The 20,382-nt window shown below is 41.0% G+C and overlaps 1 protein-coding gene across 1 annotated transcript in view; it reads left to right on the top strand.

The window, feature by feature from the left end:
• The window catches only part of NCKAP5 (NCK associated protein 5), a 346,786-nt gene that overhangs the window by 108,733 nt on the left and 217,671 nt on the right, over nt 1-20,382 (top strand). Inside the window, exon 3 of the mRNA XM_057366537.1 lies at nt 8,201-8,274. Within this exon, the coding sequence (XP_057222520.1) occupies nt 8,201-8,274 (74 nt within the window). The remainder of the gene's footprint in view (nt 1-8,200; nt 8,275-20,382) is intronic.

The following is a 20,382-nucleotide window of genomic DNA, read 5'->3' as shown; positions in this document are numbered from 1 at the left end:
CATCCCTGGAAGTGTTCAAGGCCAGGCTGGATGGAGCTCTGAGCCACCTGGTCCCATGAAAGGTGTCTCTGTTCACATCAGGCTGTTAGAACCAGATGGTCTTGAAGGTGCTCTCCAAACCATCCCCTCCTATGATTATAAATAGTGTATATTTTATAATTTTTGCTATTGGCTTTTAATGATTGAATGAGTGAGCAACTACTTTTTGGTCATTAGGTGATTTTTAAGTAGAAATAAAACCATATGAAGATAGGCTTGACTTATGTGGATGTACATTGTTCCTCATCAGAAGCTGCCAGAATAAATGTGAGAACGAGTGACAGCAAAGCAATTACAGAAAATAGTAGAGAAAACTTTGGGTCCTGAGGTATTTGTTGTTGGATGGATGGCAGTGCTTATTCCAAGTGAATTAAAAAATCTGATGCAGTCAGAGAATGAAKTGTCTTTATCTGTGAATCCCAAATGTCAGTAATAACCTCAGAATTCAATTTTCCCAACTCTGCAATAGATCCTGTGAATGTTTTTCTGTCCTCGTTGTAACTCCCTGTCTTCTTTAGACAGTGGGAGTCACATGCCAGTTCCGTATGTCTATGTAAGTCAAATGCCTCCCAACAGCAGTTCTTCCATGTGTTGTGCTTGATTTATATTCATAAAAAACATTCAAGAAATGATTCAGGAATTGCAATTACTTGGTAATGTCAGAAATTGATTAATTAAATGCTCCAGTGTTTACTCTGCATTTTTAAGGCTGCTAACATTTCTGGGCATTTTCTTACAGCATCAGAGTCTTTGCTGGGTGAAGTTTATTAATGTAAATTGGATTTGACATAAACAAGACTACAGCTAATTATTTCATGTAAATATACACACTGTGTAGCAGCAAACTCATAAAATCTGCACATCTTTTTTTTTTTTTTAACTCTGGATGTCTGGTTTAGCTATATAGCAAATTCCTCTTGCCCTAAATAACACCATTGTGTATTTGTTTGTGGAATTGCTGGGCTATAAACATTTGTGTTCTCTCTGACACCTCCTTAACTTACACATGGTCATTAATAACTTCCAGCACCCAGCAACTCTCACATGTACCACTGTGCTAAGCCTCACTTTCTCCACTTGTTTTATATTTCACTGTATGGAGAGCTTTTATACTCACTGAGGACAAGAACTTTCCATAAGCTGCAATAAATGAGAGAGCAGCCCCAAATCTGCCCTGGAGACACAGCCAGGGTGCTTTGGTACAATGTGCTTCACCGTACTCATTCCTCTTCATGGCCAAAAGGCAGATTTTTCCCATTTYCTGCTCAAATCTTTGGCTGGTCCAGTGGTCTTGTTGATTTTTTATTAGTAGTTTAGAAGCCCAAAGTGTCTGTGGCATTTTCTTTTCTCTGGGGCTGGGACAGGTGAGTGCAGCCCATACTCTACACTGTCACCAGCCCCTACCCAGACACCTGAACCTCAGGAGAGCTGGGTATCCATGGACACTCAGCCTTTAGGGAGACTTTTTTAGCCCCACACTCAAAATGAGGACATCCACATGTCCATGCTGTAGGGGACAGCACCTGTGACGTTGCTCAGTAAAGCTGTTGATGGGTGTTAAAACCTCTGTGACTTAAAGGATGAAAAGTGCAAACTCTCCTACTATTATATCATCCTTTTATTTTTCAAGATGACTCCAGTAAATTCCACGTAATGTTTTGTGTTTGTTTTACTGATTATTTATACTTCTTCCAGGTGAAGAAAAACAGCTAAAAGCAGTATGGATTTGCCTGTTGGACAAAATATCTAATTTCCTTTTCCTCTAGAGCCTTTGCCTGTAGGACAAAATTTCCAGTTTCCTTTTCCTCTAGAGCCAAATGGAATAATTTTGCTCAATATTTAGCAGAAATGAAAAAATTCCACAGCCTGCTATTTGCATGGAAAGTTTGCTTGTAACTACCCAAACCAGTCAAGCACCTGGAAATCTGAATGGTGCTGGTGGTGGTTCCTACCAAATCTGTTCATGAGCTTTCAGTTTATGGTCTGCTGAGCCAGGGAAGGGCTCTTGCAGAATACTGTCCATACATTTGTCCATACATTTCTCTTGCCTGAGACAGGAGAATTGCTCCTAGAAAAGATCTTACTGGAAACAGAAGGTTTTATAAGCTGATGGAAGACAGCATCAAACTGCAGCATTCTCACTCCCCGTTCTCTTCCCTGTGGGGAAAGGACACCAACATCAACGCCACTGAGTAGCAGGAACTCAGGCTGTTATCCCAGAGGGACAAACTGGCAAAACCCCAAATGCCAGCTGCAGATCTGGGTGGCATTCCTCTGAGAATGTCCCTGCATCCCTGCCCTCAGAGGGCACAGGGTGCAGAATGTATCTATCAGTTAACAAGCTTGTGCTATTTCAGGCTTTATTAAACTCTGCTGCTGTCTGTGGATGGTGCTGGTTAATAGGGTGCAAAGCGGAAGCAGCAGCAGGAGGAAAACCCAGCTGATTTTTTTATGAAAACAACTGGCTTCAGATGAATTGGTAAATCAGTTCTAATCACTGCAGCTGAGATGTAATATGAACTGTTCACTGAGGCTTAAGTGATTTTGAACAATTAAGAAATTTGCTCAACWTATTTATTAAAATAATCATTACTGCTTTTTCCATAATGGTGTAATGTGCATGAGGGCCCTTGCCAGCCTTCTGCTCCATTGCAGGGGCTCTCAATGGACACTTTCATGCCAGTTGTTAATAAAACTGACAATTAAAATAATGTGCTAAAATCAGGTAGGGAAATAATAAATCAGCAATAATGGCAGTTTTTAAAGATATTCTCTTCATAAGCCACAAGGTCTAGCTTTCATTGCTATTTAAGACCAAAGGTGATCAGTCTAGCTAGGTACAGAAAGGAGTAAAAAAACCAGTAATCCTAAAGGGTTTATATTTTTTATACCTGATTTCTTTTTAGTGTGCAACAGATAATTCACTCAATTTACATTTTGGATATGAAAAAAATTGTCTAGACAAGAATACATATATATAWRWRTRTRTGTGTGTGTCCTCTTAGGCTGCTGGAAAAAAAGTCTATTTTCTATCAGAGGTTTATGCAGCAGGATGAAAACAAAACTAAATATTTTACCAAAGTTATRATATTCTCTGGAGTGACCCTCCCTAGATTTAAAGCTTTACCCCAGGGCACTCTTCCAAGATCCTTCAAAAAAGACTTGTGTCTCCACACTTAGTGTAACAGCTTAGATGTCCCCCTTGTTGCTGTTATGCAACATCATTTCCTAATTGCAACAGTCTGCTGTTTGGCTGCAGACAGCTTYGTTGTTGTTTGATTTCTAATAACCTTTCCCTGTGAAAATGTGACTTCCAGAACTGTAACAGATGATTGTGGGCTCTCCACAGAGCAGTGTCTCCAGGGCTGGATGGCTCCAGACATTCGGGGGAACTYGTCTGTGCTCTTATCAGTTTGTTCATTCAGTTTTTCTCTTTTCCCCCGTGACCAGGGTGTTCCTCTGTAGAGCACGAGAGCCTGGATCCATTCTGGAGCTTTCCTGCCTGGTTCCAGAGACAAATTTAGGGGAATCAAGGGGTGATGTTGCAGAAGGATGGGCTTGGGCTGTCTGCACAGTCCCAACCAAATCCGGAGTGGAATTAGGTGTTACAGGGGGAAAGGAAGATTTGTTTGGGCTGTGCAAGGCTGAAGATGATGTTTTCCTCCCATCCCTGTTGTTTCCCAGCCCAGTTCCCCTGCTCTCTGCATGGCTCAGGCACCTCAGCCCTGCACCAGGAGCCTGTTCAGGACAGGAGAGCAGTGCCAGGGGTCAGTGGCCGTGTCCCCTCGTGCCTGGCCGAGGTGTGAGGGTTTGGGGGTGCTGGGGTGTCCGTGCTGCAGAGGGGTCAGTGTCCCCTCATGCCTGGCCGAGGTGTGTGTGTTTGGGGGTGTGGGGTGTCCATGCTGCAGAGGGGTCAGTGGCTGTGTCCCCTCGTGCCTGGCTGAGATGTGTGGGTTTGGGGGTGCTGTCTGTGCTGCAGCAGGGGTCAGTGGCTGTGTCCCCACGTGCCTGGCCGAGGTGTGGGGTTTGGGGTGCTGGGGTGTCCGTGCTGCAGAGGGGTCAGTGGCCGTGTCCCCATATGCCTGGCTGATGTGTGGGTTTGGGGGTGCTGGGGTGTCTGTGCTGCAGAGGGGTCAGTCCCACCCTGGCCCTGCTGCCCAGCACAGCACAGGGAAGCCTCCAGCCCGTGAGTAGCCCTATTGAATTAAGTACGTAATCAAGTGATTTGCTGGGATCCTTAATCCTTTTCACATCTCGCTAAGCTCATTAAAGTCTCTTTGATACCAAGCTGTGCAAGTTCCTTAAGAGAGGCAGAGAATTGGTGCTATTTCTTTGGCTTGGATTTATCACCTCCAGCTTCCAGYGAGGGACCCCTGTGCTGTGAGCTCAAGGTTGCTCCAAGGGTCTGCTCAGTAACAATGGATGGGAAAATGTTCTGTGTGCTGGGTAATTTTGATACCCTGCCCAGCACAACAACAGGGATATGCCAGAACAAATACCCAAGTAAGCAACCAAAATACYGAGCAGTGGATCCCGGGCCTCAGTGGAGGCACTTCATTTCCTTTCTCTTCCCTGTTTTTTCCTGACAGCTGTCCAGCTAACAAAGGATAGAAGAATAAAACCCTAAAAAACCTAGCAAAACAATTAAGTGTTGCAAAGTGAGATATTTAGTTCTGTCAAAAACACATATTTAGGTATATTTCTAGGCCTGTGTTTCAACTCAATTCAGCAACAATTTGGGTAAAGCAATTCTCTAATGCTTTCTAAATGAGATGAGCTGCTATGTGACATTTGCATGCCATCTCCTCCTGSATGCCAGAATACATGCAGCTGTTAGAAAGATTTTCTACTGCATTTAAACATATTACAGAAGGTTTTTTTTTCTTAAAACAGTGCAGTTATATGCCATCACAGGAGAATAGATGGAGGAGTGAATTTCTYRCGGCTGGAAGCTAACAAATTCAGAAGGGACAGGTTTCACTCATTATTCTGAAAGGGATTTATTTTTACTTTTCATTTTAAACCATGAACTCCTCCATAATCCTGCAAATTGTGAGGAATGGCTGGAGGCAGGAGTGGGGCTCCAAGCAGAGCCAGCACAGTGCAGGCTCCTGAGGTCTAGCTCACTTGTGAATAACAGTATGGATGACAATTCTACATCCAGCACAATCACCGTGTAACACCATCAAATGTACATAAATATACTGATTTGGAGTCTCCAGCTTCAGATTAAAAMTGCTGCATTATTTCAGAAATATTGACTTGGCCTTGCACAGCTTTACCCCCTCCTGCTCTSCAGGTGTTCAGTGTCCATCGTTCTGGGGGGAACAGGAAGAATTGTCACCCCCTTTGGAATCCCTGGGGTTGCTGTGCTTTTACTGCCTTTCTCTCCCCTTTGATAGATCTCTCTTACCAGTATCTAGTATAAATACCATCGTGCCTGCCTAAATGATTTTTATCCTTACATGACAAAACGATGCTCCATGTGATCTCTCACACTCCACAGTTATCCATGCTGCTCAGAGCATTCATACAACAGAGCTCCAAGGAAGCTACAAAATACTTGTATTACCCTTCTAGGTGTGATCTATTGGGTACTGTGAAGTGCTTTAATGAATTGTATATATTGTCTTGTWGAACATAAAGTCAGAGAATCATTTAAGCTGGAAAAGACCTTTAAGGTCWTYGAGTCCAACCATAAACCAGTGTGATTACTTTGGGGTTTTCCTCACATTTTCTGCTCTCACCGAATGTGCCAAGTTATTCTAAATCACGAAGCTGTTCTAAATCTCRAGTGACTGTTTGCTATTTGCTTCACGCTGACAAAATGATAACACTGGGTCCTGATCCAGGGATTGCAGAATTTGGGAGAGGTGATAAGAGAAAAGAGCAGAAACCTGGGCTTGGGGACAGAGACCTTGTCTGGAGCAGATGGCTGCTGCGGGCACAGCTGGCACATGGATGTGCCAGGAGAAAGGGGGTGCTGCTAACCATGATCTAATCATGGTTGATTTTTTAACATCACTTTTGCACACTGGCAGATCACATACTCCCAGGTTGCAGGTTTTTAAAGAAAAAAAGAATATTTCTGATTTGGCACAGGAAAAACTTAACATTAAGGCAGTAGTCATATCAGATAAGCACAGTGCTTTCTTTTTCCCCACTGTCCTTATTTTCAGAAAATATTTTTAAGAAAATTGCTTCAGAATGAGGTTTATATATTATCATGGTAGAATTATGCAGAATAAAACTGCTGATCCTATCTTTGCCTGAAGGGCAAAGTGCACTGATGAATAAATCAGGAATATTGTTTAATATTACATTAAAAGATGTAAAGGTATTAATACTAATTTATGCCAGATTCATTGTAGYAAAAATATAAAGCAAAATAGGCAACTTGTTTTAAAGAACTTGGTAGTGCAACTAATCATCATTATAAATTTGTCCAATATATTTTTTGTTAACTCTAATATATGGGTATTGCAGAATGACTTTACTAGAATTAGCTTAGAAGAAGCTTCTTGCTTAATTGCCACTGAAATTCATCATGTTTCTCAGGATTTACATTAATTAACGAGTTCTGAAAGAAACAGCTACAAGATATTTCTATTTACAGCAGTTAGAATGGAATTAAACTCGGGGCAACCACAGAGTTTAATGGGAAGTTTTACAGCACCCAAAGCTTTCCAAGCCACGCAGTTTGAACAGGGTACAGCTGAGATGCTTCTGCAGAGGCTCTTTGGGAACAGAGTTGTACTCTGTCTTCYTGTCTGTATCAGGGACCTTTCTTTGTGCCTTTGCAGGACCACTCATCCTCTCTGAACAAGAAAATAATTACTGTGGGCATCACACAGAATCACGCTGAACAATTCCTGTCCTGAAAAATAAAAATGTTCATTTATATATAAATTGTGATCACTAAAATCAGCTAACATTTATCTTCACCTTGAGAAGACACGATGATGCACTGTCCCTGTAGTGGCTGTCTCACATTCCTGGCCCTGATGATGAATGGTTTAGAAGAACCAACTATTTTGCAACAAAAATCCATATTTGTGCACAAAAGAAATAATAATAGTAAAGAAACAACTTCTAATACAAACAAGAACCCCACAAAGTGGTTCTSTGATGAGCCCAAAGGTAAAACAGTGGAGCTATAAAATTGGAGCTTTTGTTTCCAGAAGGTGAAGATGGATTCTTTTCCATGTGGTACTCCAATATTTGTTATTTCCTGAAGTATGAGTTTTGAGACATATTTTTACTTTGGTGAGATATTTTAGGAGAGTTATATTATTACTGATAGGCTTTCAGAATAATAGTAATGTGACTGTGTTGGTACTGCTGTCATACAAATATATCAAATCACGTTATGCTGTGGGTTCATTCTGAAGTATCTGATATAAATAACACTGATGTTGCCTTCCTTCTGGAAATGAGGTGGTGTATTTCTATTACTGACAGATTTCTCTGCTGAGAATAAACATCATCTCTTTGCATTGARTTTTAAGAATAGGCTTCAATGGGAAAAAAATCCAAATTGTTCATCTGGTCAAGATTATTTATCAGAAATTCTGTCTAGACTCAAGTACAGAAGCTTTCATATAGCTGATATTGCAAGTTATTGCATCTGCAAAAGTTGGGCTGGAAAATAAYCTAGGAGCTGAGTTATAGCTTCATTTTCAAATAGGGTACATGCTATATTATTTTTCATACTGTCCATGAAATAAATATTTGAGTCAAATATTCAGTTCACTTTGATTTATATCTAAAGTAAACAAAATGTGCACCAAAACAGTGACTGCATTGCTGGGAACTTATTTTTCAGTCTGGATCCAGGGAAGATTATTCTGGGCTTGGAAYAGGGATATGAATTTATATGTACACTAATTTATTTGTGCTGCTTGTGTATCCTSAGTGCCTCTTGTCTTCCCCTCAAATAATCGCTGAAAAGTGCATTGGGCTACTGCCCTGTTCACATGATATTAATCCAAATGTGGATTTAATCTAGATTTTTACATTACTGTGGTTTCTATGTACATGGGATAACTTTGGTAGCAAAATCAAAGTGGACTCCACAAACTGACTCTGAGTATTTTTTACTCAAAATTTTACAAATACTTTGAACATTGAAAAACTAATCTTTTAATRATTTTTCATTTAGGAATATATGGAYTCCAACAAATACATAGAGCATTTGGTGACTCAGCTGGAAGAACAACGCTGGAATCTATGGAGGCAAGTACTGTGTAGACACATATTTATTATGTACATTGCTATTTTGGAAAAGATGACTGCAATGCATAGTTTTCATTTTTGAGTTCACATGAATGATTGGGTATTCAGTTTCTCCATTTTTGAATTCTTTGCAGGCGACCAAATCTTACCTAATGAAATAAGTAGGACAGCACACGAGTTCAGTCTTGCCCTGTTAATCAGGGCAGTTGCACACATGCACAGGTTTCTTCATGTTACAGCTCCTCGGCAGTGGATGCTAACTCCACTGCAGATTCTTCTCATTGGACTGAATTTAAGAAATTGTCTTATATCCTTGAAKAGAAGTGTTTTCATTGAATGGCACAAATTGTAGCTAAAAAACCAGCATAGAGGCATGACTAATTGACAGTTTTGAGACTAAAATAAACACAGGTTTATAATTTTGCCATGCTCTTGATAGTTCAGATTTTCTATTCCTTCTCTGTCTATGTTGCCCAGACTTCACTCTTGTTCAAGCAAAGCAGGGATTGCCACGTGCTGGTGAATGTTTCTATGCTGCCTACAGCAAATTGGGTAACTGCTCAAATCCTAACACAACATTTAATACAGAGGAAATGGAATAATACCACTCATAAAATTCTTTCAACATTCACAGCAATTATTTTTTAATGCAATATTTAACTTTTTTTTCTGAAGCCACATGAATGGTGGCAGTCTTTTTAAATACAYAGTCAAATATAAACAGATCTTCAGGGAATAATTTAATCTTCATAGACTGAAACCTATTTCACATTACTTCTGATCAAGGAAGAAATAATGATCTGTCTGATTTTTCAGGTGAATGCCTCTCATGTACAAAAAACCCAGTGACTTCACACATGCCAGTACTAGCTGTTCTGCACCTCAAAAACTTCTTATATTCCCATACAATATAAAGTAGTATCAYAGTATTTACAGCTTACAGCATTATGATGTTGACTCTTGCTTATAGGAAAATCTCAGAAGGYTTGGGCTTAATTCCTCTTTTCTTAAAAAGTAGCCAAAATAATTGGCACAAAAAATTGAAGTTTTCATTTAATATTACAGAACTCAGGAGAAGAATGAAGGTGATAACATTATATGCAGATGAGATAAGTGTGGTTAAATATAAATGAATAATAAAAAATTTAAATATTTAAAAGTCTTTGAAAAGTAGAAGGGGTAGTGACTTTATTTTATTATAAACAGACAATCAGATATGTTCTGAAAATTCAGTGGTTTTGGAAAACTAAAAACATAAATTTATTTTTGACATTTATTTTCATTATTATTTTTAAGAGGCGTTGACAAAAAAAATTAAGACTTGTAATGAGCACTACAAGAAAAACCCTTCTGGTTTAGCCGGTCTTCTTTGAACACTTTATTCCTCTCCTTTAAATCTCTAAGAAGTTTCATGGCAAGGATTATGCTAATAGCTGGCACTACACAGGGGCAGTGCTGGGCTGTCTACAGCCAGACAGATGTCCTAATAAATCAGCAGAGCCCTCTCCTCAGACTCCATTATGGCCCTGATTTGTGACTGCCTGCTCTGAACCCAGTGGGTCACGGGGCGCTGAACCTGACATTGACCGATAACCCCACTGTACTGGGGCGAGCCCATAAAACTGACACACACAAATTCTGCCCATTTAGCTCCTCCAGCCTCACTCACAGCCAGGACAGATTTATGGTGCCCAGGCTGAGGCAGAGGAGACTAAACCCAATGTCATGGTGCGCATATCAATTTTACATTTCCTTTACATTTCCCTGCATACAATGGGACCCTAAAAGACATGTGGGGGCCAAAATTTCTTTTCAGTTTRGAGGACCACTGTTTACACACGGCATTAGCATCTGCTGTGGAACATTTATTGCTGTAATTGCTGTCCCAGGAGAGCTGGCTGTGGTTAGGTCACGTTTTATAGCTTTCCACTAAYGCAGACCTCTAGGCCAGCTTCAGATGCCTTGTTCTTAAAACCTTGACTACAGTGAGTGAAGGTTCCTCACTGCTTGGGAAGATGCAGACTTTATTAACAGAGCTTTTATTATATCATATTATTTTCACATGAAGAATGATGAAAACTACAGCATATTTGACTTGTCAGTGGTTCCCCTATTTCTCARGTTTGAACAAAACACATTTACCCAATGTGAGACAAATTTGACCCTGTCAAWGTAAATCACCAACTGGAGGTGATGCACAATAGTGGTTGTGCACATCCATGTATCAGTTTWAAAWAARATATATTATTTTGGATTTCCCTGCCCTATTCTGTCTGGAAATAAGTTTAAATAGGACAGAACTTTGGTCAAGGCAATGTCCCCTGCAATGTTGTTTCTTACCTAGTAATTTATTGGTTTAATTCAGCTAGTGGTCCTTACTCTGTATAATTTTTATGGCAGAATCGCATAGACAATCAACATGAGAAACAAAAATTTGCTCTTGCAGTCTTTGCTTATTGACTTAACAGTAGATAATTTTAAAATATTGACACATAGATGAGTGGCAGCAATTACTAATTCTCTTAACAGAAGAAAGAAGTCATAATTCAGCACAGGGTGCTTTCGTGAAAAAGCAAAGGTCAGACCACGGTCTTGACACCTKTCCAGGGAATTTTATTAATGGTGCTACTGGAACCAGGACCAACACTTCAGCCTGCCTTGGTGAAAGCATGAGGATATGCTGCACTTCAGCCATGATTAATATGTAATAAATTAACAAAGGTTCAACAGCACTGTCTTATTACAGTCATGTAAAACACAGAGGGGAGGGACCAGAAATGCACATGAGGATTACATTGCATTTCTGCAATGCTCTATATTCCAGAGTTTGTTAAAAAGATCTGCTCTGCTTTCATCAGCAGCATTAGCATGCTGCTATGCTCCTGGTTTTAATGCCTGTGTACTAAAGAGGTGCCAAGTATTAAACAGGTTGCTTTTGCTGTAATCATGAACTTCCATTGGGAAGCCTTAATTGCTAACAAGCAAAATAGCTCTGCGAGAATTCTTAATGGTGAGCACAGATTAAAATAACAACTGTGATTAGCTTTAAACTGCTTGACTAGAAAAAGACTAATCTTAGGGGAATAAGTTGCATGGCAAACAAAGGAAAAACCCAGTGTATGATATTACAGTAAAGAAGGCTGAGAAAAAAAAATCAAATGCTACCCCAACAAAATAAGGTCATGCTCAACACAAGCATATTTTTCTTGCCAGGGCTTAGTAACTTGGCCTGAGGGTTAAAAAGGTGTAAGCAGCCAGATCTTGAGGCCAAAATGCCATTTTAACCCTTCCTGGAAATTTCTCATAACAAATATTGCCTCTGGTCTATGATGCTAATGTTACAGACTGTATTTGGAATGAATTATCCTCTAAAATTGTTGTTGTAGTCTATGATTAGAGGCTGGTGTGGTGAGGTGAGGTGAGGTGTGGTAAGACAATGAAGCTTCCTTCCACTTTGCTTCTTGATCCACCTGTCTGGTCACACCATCTTGGCAAAGGATAAAGCCAGGGAAAAGGTGTTTTGTGCTATTAGCCACAAAAGCCTGCCTCTCATCTCTTCATCAGGCTTTGGTTTTGCTGGGTTGGTGTTTTGTTGGGTTTTTTTCCCTACATCTCCACAGCACTGCTGGATACATATGGTAAATTTGTAAAATGCATGCAAACACTGATGTATTCCTTTTAGTTTCCTTAGGATTTGAAGCGGAAGCTGAATGAGGTGGAGTAGAACTTAGTTTTGGAAATTAGGAGTAATTCAGTCACCACAGGTACTCCTTCAGATGCTTCCAACTAACATTTTAATATATCTATCTCTCTAAAGGTAAGGCTTTTGAGAGAGACTTTATGTGAGAGAAAACACACAAAAATGCAGATAAAAGCCATATACGGCTTCCAAGTTGTGTAACAGAGCTCACAGTTCTGCTTCAGATGAGCATTTCTACTGAGGATCGGTGTTTAAATATGCACATGAGATACCAATTAAAAATGTATCTTATTTTTGGCCAAATGTGCTTTTCTTTAGCTGAGTGTAARTGTGGACGGTTCAGTGAGCAGTGCAGATGTAGTTCCAGGCCACAAAAAGCTCTGCCATTGTATTATCTGTGAGTGAGAAGCACTTGCTTCCTTCAGCTCCCCGCTACAATGCCCATGTCACAGCACAGCTATGAAAGATTCTTCCTCAGGACAAACGGAGTGAGAGCAATTTGAATGATGAACACAGAGAAAAGAAAGGTTTTCACTGTTTGCCTTCTAAATTGTATTTTAAATAGGGTCATAGAAAAGTAAGAGAGGATAGTTTAAAGATTACAAATGAACCTGATACACTATGTAAGTCCACTATAAATGCTGAATGTGTAACCACAGGAAAAGGCTCAATAGCTGCTCTAACACTTGTTGCAGTTGCAGTAGCACTGCTTCTTTGAGGATTTATCTCAGTGTTCAAATCAAGGCTGATCACTGCCTTTCAAACAAATATAAATGCTTCACAGAAGTTTATACCTGCTCAGATTTTTTTATTAGTTCCACTAATTAGTTGTATAAAATAATTGTCCTCATCTGATTAAAGTTGATAGTAAYTTTATGTGCAGCTCTTTACCAGCTCAATAAATAAATCTTTTTCAGCAATGAGCCATTTTAACTCTAACAGGGCACATTTTTGTGGAGTATTTACTAAGATGGCTTAAAATTAAGCTTAACTAGATGTGCTCTGGTAAATGAGAAATATGATCTAGGATGATTTTGGCATTATACATTCATAAGAAGTATTAATTTTAAAGAACATGACTCTCAGCCTGTTTCCTCTAATTGGAAAAAACTCCCATTAACACTGCTCATCAGTGCTGCATGAGYCAGGAGTGAAGTGTCAAGCCTCAGTTATTGAAGTCATTACATAAAGGACTGGGAACCATCTGAACAGAAAATAATTTTGATACAAGCAAATATCTCTGTATCTATGCTAAACTACCCAGATTTCAAAACTGCCGGCAAAAGATGAAAAACTAGTAAAGTGATCCGTAAAAAGTAACTTCATATGGCTGTGTTTATAACATTAAATAAATTAACCAATGTTAAATTTTAAAATGTTAATAACATTCTGTAATTAATTAGGGATTGGGGTATTTTTGCACAGATGTATGCTTGTCATAATAGCGAGACTGCCAGAGCCATGAATTGATTTTGTTTCTCTTAAATTATAAAATAGAAGGCCTTGAGCAAAATATATTCTTTAGATATATTTGGTAGAATAAAGATCACAAATGTTCCCTACCAAGTTGAAAGGGAAAAAAACTCCAGCAGGGAAGTATGTGGAAGGTCTATTTGGCATATGGATGTTTGTTAAAACCAAAATCCATGAACAGCCCAGAGTAAATTAGTTCCTCATTTGTATGCTGGGAAATGAAATGTATAATCCGGGCAGAGCTCTGCATTTGTTTTAGATTTTTTATAAGAACAAACGCTTTTGTGTATGCAGATATACATATTACTGTGGTGGCTATTTAGGGTCAGGAAAAGAAAAATCTGCTTTGAAGTGGTTCTGTGTGATGCCAAGTGTGAGTGGCAGGGTTTTGTCTGTCCCCTGCAGCRCAGGCTGGCCCAGGTAGCAGCACTGGGTGCTGCACAACTGCTGCACATCTGCTGCATTGCTGCATTGCTGTATGGGGAACGGGCTGAGCCCACCCTCGGGGCACCTGCTCCTCTGACACAGCACCCTGTCAGATGGGAAACAGGGACCAGACCAACACAGCAACCTAAAGAAATGAATACCTAGTTGTCTGATTGTTACCTCGTTCCTTAGAAATCAAACATTTCTGAAAGGAAACTGACTGTACTCTCTCTTTATTATTTGGTGCTCATTTATTTGGTCCACTAATGTCTATGCACAGCCCTGCYTACTCAAATTGAATCATATTTCACTCCTCAGATAATCCCAATTATGTTATTGGCTTCGTTCACAGAGCAAAGAATAATTTCTATGTGTAACAGTGGCATTTCCCTGAAGTCTTCTCTAAGACTGAACAACTTATCTTTACAYAGAGCCCTGGCTCCTGTTTGGCAGAGGAAAACCTATGGATTTACACCAAGGCAACAACTGAGAACTCAGGCCCTTGTAAAAACAGGATGTCAAAATRTATTTATAGAAACACGTAGTGCACAGACACAGGCTGTGAGATGGGGTTTTAGATGGGGTGGTGGGTTTAAGGAAGAACTGGAGAATTTATGAATTTGTTATTTTTAAAGGAATGGTACCTTCCTGATCTGTTTCACTAATGAAGTCTCCAAACAGGCTGTGCTGATGGCAGATGTAGAAGAGACCAGGGAGCAATTGTATATGAAATCATGCAAGTTGGGTTAGCACCTTTCCCTGTAAATGACTTTCACTCGTGAAAGAGAAATTAAATAATCAAGTTTAGCATTTCTATTTCATTCTGTAATGCTCAACCTTTTTTTTTCCCCTGTGCTGATAAAATGGTTTTTCACATAGAGAAAACCATGGATGTGGATCCTGTGTCATCRGCTGGGCCTGTTACAGGACAAATATTGCTTGAGTTGAAAGCAGGACACCCGTGCAACCAAAATATTGCTGTGACATCACTTCTTCCTGCAATTTAATTGTGTGCTGATCCATCACTGTCACCTTCCTGCGTCTTCCTATGACAGCACCTCTGTCTAGGCTTTCTGTGARATTGGCACCTGAAGATCCAGTTTCCCTTAATTCTGTAGGACTTGGCAGGATTCCAGTTCACACGTGGCACAGGAGATTCACAGTGTGCTTCCTATCCATTCTGCCTGCTGTACAATGCCCTTTTTATGCTAACAAATTACATTTTTTATTTTCATTCAATTTTTTAATAGAAGGGCATAATTATACCTATAGCAATCCAGATTCTGGGATATCACCCATTCATGCTTTTTTAAATCAGGAGTAAATTCCAACATATTCTGCTGTAGGGAAAACATCATGCTTTTACAGCATAAACCTGTATAAACATTATTGTAATGGGTTCCACTGGGGACAAGGTTTCAAATATAAAGCAGCATTCATCACATATTAATGACACGAGCATATTTTTTTCCTACTTAAATCTGCATAGCTCAAAATTTGCAAACTCTTGCTTATGTAGATATTCCCCTGAGATTTTCAAAATTTAATAAAAGCTTGCAAAATACAGAGCTCTTAGTTTTATTACCACCTGATTAGCTAAGCAGAATCTAGAAAGTATAAATAAAATAAGCCAAAAATAGAAAACCCAGACTGATCTCCAGCAAATGCTTTGCAGTAAGGAGATGCCAGCTTTTGCAGGCTGTTTAGCTTGCTGTCATTTATGCACCACCTTTAAAGGCAGCAGAGGGAGAAGCTTATCTGCTTTTGCACTCTGCCAGGATGAGCATGTGCTCCTACTGCCCAGTACTGAAGGAGTTTGACCCTTACAAACTCTTCCCACTTCAGTTCCCAAAAATCCATTCTTGTTTTTCATGCAGTAGATTTTCAGTCCCTGCCAGGCAAGCCAAGAGCCTCTGAAGCACTTTCAAGAGACTTAAGTACCTATGTTGTTGTTCCTGCAAGGCTTCCTGTATTTTTATGATCTTCCACTCTTCCTGSTTGGGAAAGACAGATCAAATGCCAAGGAAGTACCTACCTTCCTGACGAGCCCTGGGAGAAAATGTTTCAAAACCACACCAGAGCTTGTAAACACTCTCAATCCCTCTTGTCTTTTCCTCTAATAACACTGTTGTAAACTTCTGAAAAAATGGCCAAATGCTGTTCTCCCTGTGACAGTAAAGTCAACACTTTTCACTTCTGTTCTACAAGTGGCAGCACTTGACCCTTTATTCAGCCAATTCAAAAGATACTCAGAGTTCCCATGAAGGATCTAAATTCAAATTCCACTGCGATCCAGAGAAGGTTTTTATGGAATCCTTTTTGGTTTCAATGTACCCATTAGCAGCAGGAGCTGACTCTAGCACACATCACCACAAGCAGCCAGATTGCCTATCTTCCTGTAGTTTTGCTGTACTGGGAAATTCCAGCATGGTTACTGGGGATCATTTTTCCTGTGACATCTCCTGCAGTGAACAATTTTTCCTGCCAGCGTAGGGCGCTCCACGAGTGTCCCTGTCAGCTCCTGCTGCACAGCTTTCTGTGCAATAGCCTGGCCTGGCAGTTTTCCCGGGGGCTCAGGCAATCSTCCCCAGAGCTGAATTGAAGTCCTCAAAAGGGCAGCGCTGCCTCAGGTCTCACTGAACAGTGCCCTGTGTCAGGCTGAAAGAGCAACTGTTTTTCTAAATGACGTCAGTTCACGCGATTTCTTACCCTGCTCATGTTTAACAGAGCCTTGGAACACCGCTGGTGTTAAGTGCCAGTAACCTTTCCCTAGAACATCTGAAAATCTGCTATTACATCACCCACACACAGCCTCGGTCCCATGTAAGCAAATATAGAACTATTAATAAAAGGACAAGGGGTGAGTAAAGCTTAATAACTGCATTTTGGGAAGTTCTTCCCCTCCCAKATTTTTCAGTGTGAAGTTTCTCTGTGAAGCAGAGACTGTCTTAAAGGTTGCATTGTTGTTTTGGCATTATTGACAACGGTGCAAATCAGTCACTTCCAACCTGCCAACACACCTGYTCTTTCCCAGGTCTCTCCCACTTTGGAGAATGCAGCAGAGAGCAGAGGYACATCACCTCCACATGCACATTAGGCCAGCTGAGAATCAGAAATAATTTTAGGAAGTATCTGTCCCTTCAACGGTAGCTTGGCACCTTTGAGAAAATGAAAAAAAATCCCCGAAATAATTTCATTTGTCCATGCCAGCTGTTAAGTTGGTTTATTTAAAGCTATGGCTATCAGTAATGTATGAGCTAATGCTATCATCTACTTCATTTTAGTGTTTTGAAGTATGAGCACTGCAGTTTTTTGTATCTTTCTAAAGCRATGGTGAGCCAAGTCATGAATTTTGTTTGAAGACTTGTGTATTATCTTGTAAATGTCTGTGCTAGACAAAATTGTGCAAGCCCAGGGACAAGAAATAATTAATGATTTGGAACATGTACTTATTGCTGTGTATGAAACTGAGATACTACAAATCTAAAAGAGACACAGAAGAACAGTATCTCAGCAGTCAGATACAGTGCAGCTCGATATGCATAAAAAACCACTTTCAAGTTGTAATTATAGCTGTAAGTTGTAGATAAATACTGGTTCTTTTCAATTCTAAATCACTTCTAGTTACAGAGTAGGAGACCAAGCCTGTCACTCTTGATTTTAGTGGAAGTAAGCTCAGGCCTGAAAATAATTACAGAACTGGCACTATTATTTTTTTTATTCCTTTAGTCCCAGTTAATCCTAGCAGATTTGGTAAAACCATTCCATGTTTTCACTMGGAATTCAGGAAAGGAGAATCATGGAAAGATAGAAGTGGTCTTCAAACTGAAACTTTCTATGCAACTTGATAGAAAGACGTGACTTTGACTAGAATTGTATTTTCAGATCCGCAGTACCACACATAGGAAGGGACCATGATTATGCAGTGATTTTACTGCATCTTGAGTACCAGTCACAGTTCTGGTCCTCCACTTCAGAAAAGGTGAAACAAAGCTGGGTAAATTCAGGGGAAGACAGAAAAGGGTAATCAGAAGCATGAGTTGGTCTTCATTTATGGAACAGGTAGGACTCTTCAGTCTGAAAAWGCAGTAACCCAGGCAGGGGAATGGCAGAGCTAAAATGTGAGCAGCATGGAGAGGAGCAGGTTGTCCATTGCTTCTTCCAACGCAAGAAATGCAGGATGTCAGATTAAAACAGGTAGCACACTGAAAAACAAATGAAAGGAAGAGATTTTTCATGTAAAGAAGGATCAGAGCATCTGCAACAGGCTACCAGGATTTTAAAAGTGAATGTGGGTTCAGTTAGAAGCTGGACAGTCATGGAAGGGAGCTCGTGAGATGTACWAAACACACAGAGGGCAAGCCTGGGTCAGGAGATCCCTGAGCTCCCAAGGGGCTGGAGAGTGGCAAAGATCTTCCCCTGAATATTTGGGGTTTGCCACTGGAGAGAAATGACACTCAACCACACAGACATTCTGGACAGATCCAGTGCAACCACTCACAAATCAGCCAAGCCTCAAAAACCATWTAGCATCTGCAGTTTCAAACATTAATTAGAAAGGAATCTGGATAGGTGGTTTAGGTTGTGTGTGCAAGCAACAGGCMTTATAGTGTGAGTACTTTTTATTGGGATATTTTTTCTATTTAAACAGAAAATTAATATCTCTTCTACTCAGTAGGTAAAACTGGCTCTTGCAAGAGCTGCTCAAGGTGTTTTCCTACACAACAAAGCAATTAAAACACATCAGCAGACATTATTTCAGTACTCTGTGACTGCTATAGGGGTCACTGTATAAATGATGAAATCATGTTTGAATGGAGACTAAAAATCTCTTTGGAGACCCCAAATTCTKCTGGATTTGGAGATGACCTCTTGTCTGCCATGAGCTCAGTTCCTGTCTCATGCTGTTTTGCAGCTTTCTGTCATAGAGTTTTGTAGTGTTTAAAAACATCATTGTATCATCTACTCTGATTCACGGTGTAGTACAGACTTCATGCTTCACCCCACTACAATTAAACCCAAGAACTGTGACTAGCCCAGGACTCTAGATCAGCCCCCAGAAAACAGAATAGTTGTTTCTCATCAGGAGAGAGCAAGGTACCTTCGTAAGCTGCTGTTCTAGAAAGGACAAACTTACACATTTGACAGATTCAGGTAATTTTGGAGGTTTCCATTCTACAGTGGAAAAATAAATTGCCAACTTGGAAAAAAAAATCTGTATTAAGACCTTCCTACAGGTCTGTTCAGGACAGCACAGCAACACATTTAGCTGCAAAGACTCTTTCCTGTAAGTTCCTTCTGCAACTTACTGCACTGTGTTCAGCCACAGCCAACCTGTTAAGTAAAATCTCAGCATYATCCAATGATTTATTCGTTCTTCTGAGCACCTCTGCTCAGAAATCCCCAAATTCGAAATCCAGAAAAACTCCTGCCATTTTTGAAGTTTTCAAAGTTCTTTGAAAGGTTTCAAAGTTCTTTTGAAGTTTTCAAGTTGCTTCTCCAGTTGTCTCTGATTCTCAGACTGAGCTCTACCTTTTGATTCTTGTCTCAGTACCATATATGATTTACTTTGCACCTGGGTTCCTGCAGTCTCTTYGCTCCAGCAYACTCACTGTCTYTCATTTGTGTCATGTCAGTTTTTCTCACCGTTTCCACCATCTCTCACTTTCTCTCAATAAACTGGGAAATCCTGCCTGAATTCTTGCTCACTCTTCACATAGCTTCTCTCACAAGTACTGTATCTTAAGTTGTCTTACACACACTGTATCTACAAATAACTGGATCATGTACTAATCAGATTTTCTTCTAACCGGGAAAAATTTACTTGCTATTTTTGGACTAACAGATGCCAAAGCTTTCAGCGATTCTTTTAGAACTGCTTTCTCATATACTACGAGGTTTAAGAGGGTGCCGTGCGTGCCTGTGAATCTCCATCCATCTGAAGTCTTTCACCTGTGTGTCACACACGATGCCCTCCGCAGCCCCATGGGTACCGCCGCTGCCCCTTGGCGCATCCCAACCCATCCCGGCGGCTCCGCCACACCGCGTGCCCTCTCCTAACTTTCGACGATAGCTGGGACGGCATCAACCCGAGCATTTCACTCGGGGCTTTGCGGAGGGAGGGTTTTCCCCGTGATGTGCGACCCCGCGGGCAGCGGCCCCGTTGGAGAGGCAGCGCTGCCCGGCCCCGGTGCCGCCGGGGCTCTCGGACACCCCGGCCCCGGGCAGCCCCCGCCCGCCGCCCCCAGCCCGGGGGCACCCGGGGGCCGCCGCAGACAATGGCCCGGCCTCCCCCACCCCCCCGCCGCGGCGAGCCCCTGCTGCCGCCGCAGATTTGCCGGAGCCATTCAGTTGCGACCGATTGCGATCGCGGCAGATGGGCTGGATCTGACAGCCCCGCTCCTCCGCGGGGCCGGGGGCGGAGGGGCCCGGCCGCCGCGCTCCCCGCCCCGCCGAAAGTGCCACCCCGGGCAGCCGCCCGCCCGCCCTCCCCAGGCACATGTTACGCG

Source organism: Malurus melanocephalus, unplaced genomic scaffold (genome assembly GCF_030028575.1).
Source record: "Malurus melanocephalus ecotype Western Australia unplaced genomic scaffold, MMel_1.1 scaffold_67, whole genome shotgun sequence".
NCBI lineage: Eukaryota > Metazoa > Chordata > Aves > Passeriformes > Maluridae > Malurus > Malurus melanocephalus.
Note: the sequence above shows the minus strand (reverse complement) of the source record. Positions and strands in the feature narration are given on the sequence as shown.